Source organism: Sinocyclocheilus grahami, unplaced genomic scaffold (assembly GCF_001515645.1).
Source record: "Sinocyclocheilus grahami isolate Dianchi unplaced genomic scaffold, SAMN03320097.WGS_v1.1 scaffold979.1, whole genome shotgun sequence".
Classification (NCBI taxonomy): Eukaryota; Metazoa; Chordata; class Actinopteri; order Cypriniformes; family Cyprinidae; genus Sinocyclocheilus; species Sinocyclocheilus grahami.
The window spans coordinates 419,123-431,534 of NW_015506158.1; the positions used below are offsets into that span (position 1 = coordinate 419,123).

At 30.5% G+C, this 12,412-nt stretch overlaps 1 protein-coding gene and 1 pseudogene across 1 annotated transcript in view; one reads left to right on the top strand and one right to left on the bottom strand.

The window, feature by feature from the left end:
• The window catches only part of LOC107565066 (dnaJ homolog subfamily C member 12-like), a 3,665-nt pseudogene extending 1,629 nt beyond the window's left edge, over positions 1-2,036 (bottom strand).
• A 5,429-nt stretch (positions 2,037-7,465) lies between these two features.
• LOC107565065 (NAD-dependent protein deacetylase sirtuin-1-like) overlaps positions 7,466-12,412 on the top strand; it is a 23,939-nt gene continuing 18,992 nt past the window's right edge. Inside the window, exons 1-2 of the mRNA XM_016250251.1 lie at positions 7,466-7,695; positions 9,913-10,032. Coding sequence (XP_016105737.1) covers positions 7,491-7,695; positions 9,913-10,032 — 325 coding nt within the window. The 5' untranslated portion in view covers positions 7,466-7,490. The remainder of the gene's footprint in view (positions 7,696-9,912; positions 10,033-12,412) is intronic.

Genomic DNA, 12,412 nt, shown 5'->3' on the forward strand with positions numbered 1-12,412 from the left:
GTGTGAGCGTGTGTGTGAGCGTGTGTGTGAGCGTGTGTGTGAGTGAGTGAGTGCGAGTGCGTGCGTGCGAGTGAGTGAGTGCGAGTGTGCGTGTGTGTGTGTGAGTGTGAGTGATTGAGTGAGTGAGTGATTGTGTGTGTGTGTGTGTGTGTGTGTGTGTGTGTGAGTGAGTGTGTGTGTGAGTGTGTGTGTGTGTGAGTGTGTGAGTGTGTGTGTGTGTGAGTGTGTGAGTGTGTGAGTGTGTGAGTGAGAGTGTGTGAGTGTGTGAGTGTGTGTGTGTGTGAGTGTGTGAGTGTGTGAGTGTGTGAGTGAGAGTGTGTGAGTGTGTGAGTGTGTGTGTGTGTGAGTGTGTGAGTGTGTGAGTGTGTGAGTGAGAGTGTGTGAGTGTGTGAGTGTGTGTGTGTGTGAGTGTGTGAGTGTGTGAGTGTGTGAGTGAGAGTGTGTGAGTGTGTGAGTGTGTGTGTGTGTGAGTGTGTGAGTGTGTGAGTGTGTGAGTGAGAGTGTGTGAGTGTGTGAGTGTGTGTGTGTGTGAGTGTGTGAGTGTGTGAGTGTGTGAGTGAGAGTGTGTGAGTGTGTGAGTGTGTGTGTGTGTGAGTGTGTGAGTGTGTGAGTGTGTGAGTGAGAGTGTGTGAGTGTGTGAGTGTGTGTGTGTGTGAGTGTGTGAGTGTGTGAGTGTGTGAGTGAGAGTGTGTGAGTGTGTGAGTGTGTGTGTGTGTGAGTGTGTGAGTGTGTGAGTGTGTGAGTGTGTGTGTGTGAGTACCTGTTTTTCTATTCTGGTGGGGACTTAAACGTGTATTACACACAGACTCATGGGGACATCTATTTACCTCCTTCATTAATGTTTCATCAGTAGGACTTACAAAAAGGACTTTGTAATCTTTTCATAATGTTAGTTTAGGTTAGTGCAAACCAAAAATATACATAAACAAATATTTAAATGAATAAATTTACAATTATTTAATAAAAACTTAAATGATCAACATTTAAATTGGTTAAAAAATCTCCAAAAAGTATTTTAGTCATTCATTAAAAATTGTGTGAACACAATCCACTAAAAATGAATTTTTAAATATTTAATTTGTATTTATTTATTTATTGAAATGTATATTTAAAGTATTTTTAATTAATTGTAAATCACATTTGTATCCCTTTCATTTTATTTATTTCTTTCATGATTTTATAGGCATTACTAAATACATTTTTCAAAATTATTATTTAAAATAAACATACTTTTAAAGTATTTAAATGACTTTTTTCTTGTAAAACGAATTACATAATTTTATTTTTATTTAATTCATGATTTTATAAGACTAACTTCTTCTTGTAAATTCTTTTTTAAACTCAAGAACTGTCTAAGATCTGGCATTATATCGGTCATAGCCTATTGGAAAACCCAAATCAATCGACAACTGGGAAAGTTTTTGGACAAAATGCATTGCAACTCATTAATAAAGTACATTAATATAGTAATCATTCAGAACTATGGTGCATTTCAAAGTACCTCGGTATTGGTGCAACGTGTCTCAGCTTCTCTCTTAATGCAAAACCAAAAGAAACAGATTGCATCTTTGCACAAAAATATGAATTATTCTCTCTACCTGCTTTGGGGTTCTCTGGGTGTTTGTCGGGATGGCAGGCCAGAGCTCTCACTTTAAACTCATTGACGATCTGTTCAGTCTATGGAGCATGCATATACATTTGTGTCAAGATTAGCATGTGCTGACTCTGTCTGTTTAGTCAGTTATTATTACCACCAGCATGATGTTGTCAGTCCCTCACATTAAAGCACCAGGCTGTTCTGCTGTCATAATGATTAGATGTGTAAAACGTCTTATTCTGTCACATACACGTCCATGCAATTAGTCTATCAAATATTTTTACATTGATTGTTTACAAAAGGTGAAATGCACATTTTCAAACGCACGCTCTAAAAGCACTGTTATGGTTTGTAGTAAGTTGTGTTCATCGCATAATCCTCCAGATCCTCCTTTCTGCAGCTCAGTATCGCCTCCATGCCTCCTGCACTCAAGCGCAACACGAAACTACCGTAAACTCCCGTGAACGAGTGCTTCTGTCAGGCGGCCGCAGTCAACAGAGCGCGCATGCGCGTTAGTATTCGGAGCTTTACGGTAGAAGTGCTTTTAAACGACCTGCGTGACACAGACGCTCTGACTCATACTAAAATACCATACTTGTGACTTAAAGGTCCCATATTGTCAAAACTGAAATTTCCTGGCTTTTTTCATGATAACTGAGGTCTAGGTGCTATCAAACTAGCATATAAGTTTCTAAACAGTCAGTCCACAGTTAAATGCACTCAGCCTGCATAAAGTAGCTGTGATTTTTCACAAACCGTTGTGACTTCCGTAAAGAGTTGACGTCAGAACTACACAGTCGCCGCCTTCAGTCACCCCCCCGAGCCCCGAGCACCGTCCCACTCTCCTTTAGCCACACCCCCAGACAACATCACCTCCATGCCATTGCTGAGCAACAACAACAACAACACGGAAACATGTCGAAAAGGTTAACTTTAACCACGAAACCAGATCGGACGACCTGTAACGTTACACGTTATACTCAAAGGATGGACGATCTGACAGGATTGTTACATGTTGCATTTTTGACGGTCGTTTCTGTCCAGTCCGCTCGTTTTATCGCGTTTAACCACGGCTGTCGTCGGTTTTTTGTCTGGCAGTGGCAGCAGATATGCGATCAGATTTCTAATTTGAGGCTGTATTACGTCGATTCTGGCACCCAACATCACAACAAGATGATATTTTAAGCTCATGTAGCCGAATCTGCGCTGGTTTGAATGGGCCGCCTCTAGTTTCTCCTTTGTTGTGCTGCCTGCAGCTAGCGCTGTGACGTCGCTGACCCTAGTTACCTGTGGTTGACCTGGCCGTGCATCACTCAGAAAACAACAGGCCAATCAGAAGAGAGGCTCATGAATATTAATTAGACGTACCAAAATCGACCTGTTATCAGCAGAGCTCCCGAGAAAGGAGCTGTAAAAATATATTGAGATGGTTTTTGGTACTTATAACGCAAATATATATTCTTACGGACATCAAGACTTAAAATAAAACTCCAGAAAGGTGTACAATATGGGACCTTTAAACCTGTGAAATAGTGAAAACGCAGGTAACGGCTGAATTCAACCAAATAGTATTACCCTGACATTTTCACATTTTTCGCTTTAATAGTACGTGATTCAAAAATTGTCGCGTAATTTACAGAATACCATGGTATTGTATGTAAACATAATAATGGCGATAAAGTACTTTAAATGTAAAGCATCTTATTAGTTTGTTTAAATGTAGAACATTTAAAATAAACAAACAAAAGAAAAGCTTTCAAGTATTCTATGCATTCGGTTTGATTTCTTTCAGAATTTCATTATATTTCGTTAGCTCAATTTTAAACGGCACGATGTTCAGTTCATTGTTTGCCCGTTTTTTTGTTTGTGTTTCTAGTATTTTTCAAATTAATAATCAATTTATTTTCTAAACTCTTATTTCCATACAATACAGATATATATTTACCAGTTAAAGGAATTTTAAATTCAGTAAAAGTAATAAATAATTAAAATAAAAGTGTATTTTCAATCTCCTGAGACTGGATAAGTTCAACTAAATTAAATTTAATTAATGACTTTATAAGTAACTTTATTGCTGGGACGATATTTGCTAGAAAAGTGTATTCCACAATGTTTTGTATTTAACGTTTTTTTTAATTTTATTATTATTAATGAAAATAGAGCAAATAACAAACAGAGCATAGCATAAGACAGTCAGTGCTATACAAAGTGTGGCATTAATTAGTAACGGGAGCTGAAAATAATGTCATAATATTTTAAACATGCTAATGACTTTCTGTTTTTTAACAATTTCAGAGAAGATATAAAACACAATCAAATTCCACTAAAAATGCTTTAAATATTGGGGATGAATTTAAACAGTTTTGTTTATGTATATACAATGTTGCCAGGAATATGAATAAATTAACAATGTATTCAAGACCTTCGTTAACATTGTTTTCATAATAATATCCTTTTAAAGAAAAACTGTATTTATCCTTTACTAGATTAAAAATAAATTCTGCCAATTCCTTCCAAAAATTTTGGGTAATTTTACAATAAAAAACTAAATGTGATAACACCTCTTTCTCACTTTTACAAAAGGAGCATAAATCATCAATATCAGAGAAATTATTGATCTAACCGGGTAGAGGCTATGCAACATTTTAAAAATTTATTTCTTTAGTTTTGTTATTGATACAATATTTAAAGGGGGTTAACCAAGCAGTCTTCCAATTAATATCATCAATAATAGAGTTCCGAAAGGTGTTCTTTTTTTGTGTTTATCGCTAGCTTGGCGTGACGTCACAGCAGTACCGGAAGTGCGTGCACTCTCTGGCGAAGATGGCGGACGGCGAAAACAACCGGGCCGACGCCGCCGAGCCGCTCCTGAAGAGACCGAGACTCCGGGATGCGCGCGGCGGAACCGAGCCGGTGGAGGCGGACCCGGCGCTGATGGACGAGTCCCGTTCTCAGGCCTCACGGAACAGCAGCAGCAGCAGCCTCACCGAACCAGAACCAGAACCAGAACCCGAACCCGAACCCTCCGGTACAGCACTGCGTTCCTCACTGATTTATTTGTATGATTTATTGGTTATTCTGTGAGTTCTGAAAGTTGATTTCTCTCATGCTAAGCTAACAGTCAGGTTTAATACCCTTAACGTTACACACTTTTACCTTGTTTTTACGTTTGTATGATTAACAATATAATAGCAACTTTTTATGGTTTTATTATAATAATAATAATAATTATTATTATTTTGTTTTTATGCAATTTAATTATTTTTATTATTATTGATTTATTCAGTTATTATTATTATTATTATTATCTGTGGAGTTTAAATAATTATTTAATATTATAAAAACTTATGTTTTACATTTAAGTGTTTATTATTATTAATATTATATTTAATTATGCAATTTAATTATTTTTATTATTATTGATTTATTCAGTTATTATTATTATTATCTGTGGAGTTTAAATAATTATTTAATATTATAAAAACTTATGTTTTACATTTAAGTGTTTATTATTATTAATATTATATTTAATTATTTTTATTATTATTTAATTATTCAGTTATTATTATTATTATTATCTGTGGAGTTTGAATAATTATTTAATATTATAAAAACTTGTTTTTATGTTTTACATTTAAGTGTTTATTATTATTATTATTATATTTAATTATGCAATTTAATTATTTTTATTATGATTGATTTATTCAGTTATTATTATCTGTGGAGTTTGAATAATTATTTAATATTATAAAAACTTTTATGTTTTACATTTAAGTGTTTATTATTATTAATATTATATTTAATTATTTTTATTATTATTTAATTATTCAGTTATTATTATTATTATTATCTGTGGAGTTTGAATAATTATTTAATATTATAAAAACTTGTTTTTATGTTTTACATTTAAGTGTTTATTATTATTAATATTATATTTAATTATGCAATTTAATTATTTTTATTATTATTGATTTATTCAGTTATTATTATTATTATCTGTGGAGTTTAAATAATTATTTAATATTATAAAAACTTTTATGTTTTACATTTAAGTGTTTATTATTATTAATATTATATTTAATTATGCAATTTAATTATTTTTATTATTATTGATTTATTCAGTTATTATTATTATTATCTGTGGAGTTTAAATAATTATTTAATATTATAAAAACTTTTATGTTTTACATTTAAGTGTTTATTATTATTAATATTATATTTAATTATGCAATTTAATTATTTTTATTATTATTGATTTATTCAGTTATTATTATTATTATCTGTGGAGTTTAAATAATTATTTAATATTATAAAAACTTTTATGTTTTACATTTAAGTGTTTATTATTATTAATATTATATTTAATTATGCAATTTAATTATCACTCAGAAAACAACAGGCCAATCAGAAGAGAGGCTCATGAATATTAATTAGACGTACCAAAATCGACCTGTTATCAGCAGAGCTCCCGAGAAAGGAGCTGTAAAAATATATTGAGATGGTTTTTGGTACTTATACCGCAAATATATATTCTTACGGACATCAAGACTTAAAATAAAACTCCAGAAAGGTGTACAATATGGGACCTTTAAACCTGTGAAATAGTGAAAACACAGGTAACGGCTGAATTCAACCAAATAGTATTACCCTGACATTTTCACATTTTTCGCTTTAATAGTACGTGATTCAAAAATTGTCGCGTAATTTACAGAATACCATGGTATTGTATGTAAACATAATAATGGCGATAAAGTACTTTAAATGTAAAGCATCTTATTAGTTTGTTTAAATGTAGAACATTTAAAATAAACAAACAAAAGAAAAGCTTTCAAGTATTCTATGCATTCGGTTTGATTTCTTTCAGAATTTCATTATATTTCGTTAGCTCAATTTTAAACGGCACGATGTTCCGTTTATTGTTTGCGTTTCTAGTATTTTTTATATAAAATTACGCAAATTAATAATCAATTTATTTTCTAAACTCTTATTTCCATACAATACAGATATATATTTACCAGTTAAAGGAATTTTAAATTCAGTAAAAGTAATAAATAATTAAAATAAAAGTGTATTTTCAATCTCCTGAGACTGGATACGTTCAACTAAATTAAATTTAATTAATGACTTTATAAGTAACTTTATTGCTGGGACGATATTTGCTAGAAAAGTGTATTCCACAATGTTTTGTATTTAACGTTTTTTTTAATTTTATTATTATTAATGAAAATAGAGCAAATAACAAACAGAGCATAGCATAAGACAGTCAGTGCTATACAAAGTGTGGCATTAATTAGTAACGGGAGCTGAAAATAATGTCATAATATTTTAAACATGCTAATGACTTTCTGTTTTTTAACAATTTCAGAGAAGATATAAAACACAATCAAATTCCACTAAAAATGCTTTAAATATTGGGGATGAATTTAAACAGTTTTGTTTATGTATATACAATGTTGCCAGGAATATGAATAAATTAACAATGTATTCAAGACCTTCGTTAACATTGTTTTCATAATAATATCCTTTTAAAGAAAAACTGTATTTATCCTTTACTAGATTAAAAATAAATTCTGCCAATTCCTTCCAAAAATTTTGGGTAATTTTACAATAAAAAACTAAATGTGATAACACCTCTTTCTCACTTTTACAAAAGGAGCATAAATCATCAATATCAGAGAAATTATTGATCTAACCGGGTAGAGGCTATGCAACATTTTAAAAATTTATTTCTTTAGTTTTGTTATTGATACAATATTTAAAGGGGGTTAACCAAGCAGTCTTCCAATTAATATCATCAATAATAGAGTTCCGAAAGGTGTTCTTTTTTTGTGTTTATCGCTAGCTTGGCGTGACGTCACAGCAGTACCGGAAGTGCGTGCACTCTCTGGCGAAGATGGCGGACGGCGAAAACAACCGGGCCGACGCCGCCGAGCCGCTCCTGAAGAGACCGAGACTCCGGGATGCGCGCGGCGGAACCGAGCCGGTGGAGGCGGACCCGGCGCTGATGGACGAGTCCCGTTCTCAGGCCTCACGGAACAGCAGCAGCAGCAGCCTCACCGAACCAGAACCAGAACCAGAACCCGAACCCGAACCCTCCGGTACAGCACTGCGTTCCTCACTGATTTATTTGTATGATTTATTGGTTATTCTGTGAGTTCTGAAAGTTGATTTCTCTCATGCTAAGCTAACAGTCAGGTTTAATACCCTTAACGTTACACACTTTTACCTTGTTTTTACGTTTGTATGATTAACAATATAATAGCAACTTTTTATGGTTTTATTATAATAATAATAATAATTATTATTATTTTGTTTTTATGCAATTTAATTATTTTTATTATTATTGATTTATTCAGTTATTATTATTATTATTATTATCTGTGGAGTTTAAATAATTATTTAATATTATAAAAACTTTTATGTTTTACATTTAAGTGTTTATTATTATTAATATTATATTTAATTATGCAATTTAATTATTTTTATTATTATTGATTTATTCAGTTATTATTATTATTATCTGTGGAGTTTAAATAATTATTTAATATTATAAAAACTTTTATGTTTTACATTTAAGTGTTTATTATTATTAATATTATATTTAATTATGCAATTTAATTATTTTTATTATTATTGATTTATTCAGTTATTATTATTATTATCTGTGGAGTTTAAATAATTATTTAATATTATAAAAACTTATGTTTTACATTTAAGTGTTTATTATTATTAATATTATATTTAATTATTTTTATTATTATTTAATTATTCAGTTATTATTATTATTATTATTATTATTATTATTATTATTATTATTATTATTATTATTATTATTATTATTATTATTATTATTATTATTATTATTATTATTATTATTATTATTATTATTATTATTATTATTATTATTATTATTATTATTATTATTATTATTATTATTATTATTATTATTATTATTATTATTATTATTATTATTATTATTATTATTATTATTATTATTATTATTATTATTATTATTATTATTATCTGTGGAGTTTGAATAATTATTTAATATTATAAAAACTTATGTTTTACATTTAAGTGTTTATTATTATTAATATTATATTTAATTATTTTTATTATTATTTAATTATTCAGTTATTATTATTATTATTATTATCTGTGGAGTTTAAATAATTATTTAATATTATAAAAACTTTTATGTTTTACATTTAAGTGTTTATTATTATTAATATTATATTTAATTATGCAATTTAATTATTTTTATTATTATTGATTTATTCAGTTATTATTATTATTATCTGTGGAGTTTAAATAATTATTTAATATTATAAAAACTTATGTTTTACATTTAAGTGTTTATTATTATTAATATTATATTTAATTATGCAATTTAATTATTTTTATTATTATTTAATTATTCAGTTATTATTATTATTATTATTATCTGTGGAGTTTGAATAATTATTTAATATTATAAAAACTTTTATGTTTTACATTTAAGTGTTTATTATTATTATTATATTTAATTATGCAATTTAATTATTTTTATTATGATTGATTTATTCAGTTATTATTATCTGTGGAGTTTGAATAATTATTTAATATTATAAAAACGTTTATGTTTTACATTTAAGTGTTTATTATTATATTTAATTATGCAATTTAATTATTAAATATTTTGGTATCAATAATTACATTTTAAGATGTTATTGATTTGTGTATTTTATCATTTTATATAGTCTCAATATTTAAGTAAATATTATTTTTAATCTTGTATCATTAAATAGCATTGTTCTTGTTATCTCTTAAGTGTTTTTATATTTTTATACTTAAGTGTTTTATTATTATTCAATAAAGTAATTATTCAATATTATTTTGTGATTGATATTTATATTATGTAATTATTAATTAAATTCAATTTTATTCATTGCATAATATTAACCCCTTCAGTTATTATTATTATGAGTTTTAGGGGGCATGTCACACTTCTGTCACTGCTTTGACTTTATTTATAGAATTATTTACACATTTTATCTATAATAATGCATATTCTTGTTCTTCGTGCTGATGAAGGAAGCTGTAACTCCCGCACCACTCAATCATATACTTCCATGTTTATATTACACACAGGTTTACCTTGATTACCTTGTTTATTTATTAAAATAAATGTTCTTCATAGCAATATTGAATTATTCCACTACACTAGCCATCTAGTGTAGTGGAATACAGTAAGGCCAGGCCTGTTATGCTGCTGTTATTCCTCTATATAAACCGAGATCAGTCTGAAATGGTGTTTTTGTGTGGTTTGCTCTCAGACCTACTTGACGAAGGTGTCCCTCCCAATGGCTTCACGTCTCCTGATCTTCCTCACGAGGATGATGACGACTGCTCGTCTCGCGCCAGCTCCAGCGACTGGACGCCTCAGCCACAGATCGGTCAGTTTAGCTGGTTTCGTGCTCCGTTGTCTGAAGTGCAACGCTCTTAGAGCCTTGTTTTATAAGACGGACCCAGAAAAAATGCGAGCTTTTATCCAAAGCGACTTTACACGTGAGGACGGCAGAAGCAATCAATCGTCGTATATTCACTCATCATGACGGTAAAATAGGGCATTCTAAGTCAATATACTGCAGTATTTCCTCTCAATCAGTAGAAAATATGGTTAACACCCGGTCATGCATGAAAAAAAAATACCCTCATATACCGTGAAACCGGTATAATTTTGAAAAATACCGTGATATAAAATGTTAATCATACCGCCCAGCGATACATCAGACCCCCTTCTTGGGGAGGTCTTTTTTTTTTTTACTGTACAATTAAAAGCAGCCTTGCTGAGAAGAGACTTCTTTTAAAACATTAGAAAATATTACAGATCCTAATTTGAACACTATGTGTGAATGTTATAATAAATGTATTAAAACAGAGCTGTTGTAATGATTATTATCATTATTATTGTCTTACTTTTTATTTTATTTTACAGAACAACAGTAAAATTACAATACTAACATTTATGAATGTTGATAAGAGTTCTTGCTTTTTCTCAACTTTTATTTTGGCGGAAACACGCAGGAAGACCTCAATGCTTATTTTTGTTGACAACAGATTTATAAATGCATCTCATCACGAATACGTCGTACGTATCGCGTTGTCACGTGCCTTGTAAAAATTCATAAAAATGTTACTGAGCAACAGACGACTGTATCAGCGCAATTGGATTGCATCCCTAGTATATTGCAAAAACCATTCAAAACACCCCTACAAGAGCGCACACATCACGTGAAGCGCATTTAGAGTGCGTTCTTTCACTGCATGATTCAGTCTATTAAACTGCATTCAGAATGATCACAAATTCAAGACATGATGGCAGAACATGTATATATTTATACCATTTCATATAGTTAATAATCAATTTCACACGAAGAGTGTGTCTTCAAATATTACCATGATTACAAATGTGATACTGATTTTTTACAACAGTTCAATAAACTAGAAGTTAATTAAGAGACTTACGTTTTAGACACCATATTGCCTGTTTTTGTTCTATTTCTCCAACAGAAATAATTCCAAACACAGCCACAGCGCTGTTTTGCGTCTTTGAGCAACATGACGGCGATTCGTTCCTGAATGAATCACTCGTTTAAATGATTCGTTTCAATCGCAACGACTCTCTTATTAACAGTGATTTCACATTCAAAGTATCTTTTATTATTTTAAATGATTTCAAATATCAGTATTCAACGTTTTATGTTTAATATATCAAAACATTATTTGTGCATTTGTAATTGCAGGTTAAATGCTTTCATGTCTTGCATTAAACAGTGAAACAACTTCAGATGCAGCTTCTGTGTTGATTTCATTTGCTCGGTAAAAGCCCAAATGTCTTATCATTCTAATTCACTGATTAAATGTAAGAATTTCACTCAAAAGATAATGGACACTTTTAGAAAAAATGGCTTTATAAAGGTTAAAATGGCCATAAAATGTAAAAATCAGTTTAAACTTATTAGTTTAAAAGATTAATTTCTCTCAGTGTGAACTGACCACAGCATAGAATATGAAGAATATGAAAAACTTTACGAATCAGCTGTCCACGGCAGTCCTTAAGATACCAGCACAATAACACACTCGGCAAAATATCGTCTAATTATCGTTATTGATAAAATCACAGATAACATCGAGATGTTATTTTTTGTCAATATCGCACACCCCTACCAGGGAATTGTAAATGAAATATACTGTATGGAGAGACTTACATATTTACTGTTAGACTTAATTTGGGTAAATGTATCAAGTATTGGGATAAATGGATTGTGTGGACACATACCATTGAGGTTACTTAGGGCTGCACGATAAATTGAAATGGAATCGAGATCGCGATTCGACAGAAACTGCGATTGTCGTGCGTATCTTTCAGTGAAGCACGGTTCTGTGATCAGCAGTAAATCTCCATCCGAAGGCCAGAGAAACTCCAAATACGCCTCGCAGAAGAAACCCAGAAAATGTCTATCGCTGCAGCTGAATAAACAGAAGATTCAACTGCTTTCATTGATTCAACGTGACTAATAAACACACGACTACGGCAATATATGGTTTATCTGAGTTCTTATTATTATAATTTTCATTAAAATAAAGTATATTTATAATGCAATGCCTTTATCACTGCTTAAATACGATGAAATATGTTGTGTGCCTTATTCTGTGTAAGAAGCCACATCATCTCACAGAAGGATTTATTTCAAACACTCGACTGACGTTATGAAGTGAGTTTGGAGTAAAAACATGTTATTAAATGTGGTATTTTCACATGCTTTCAGATGG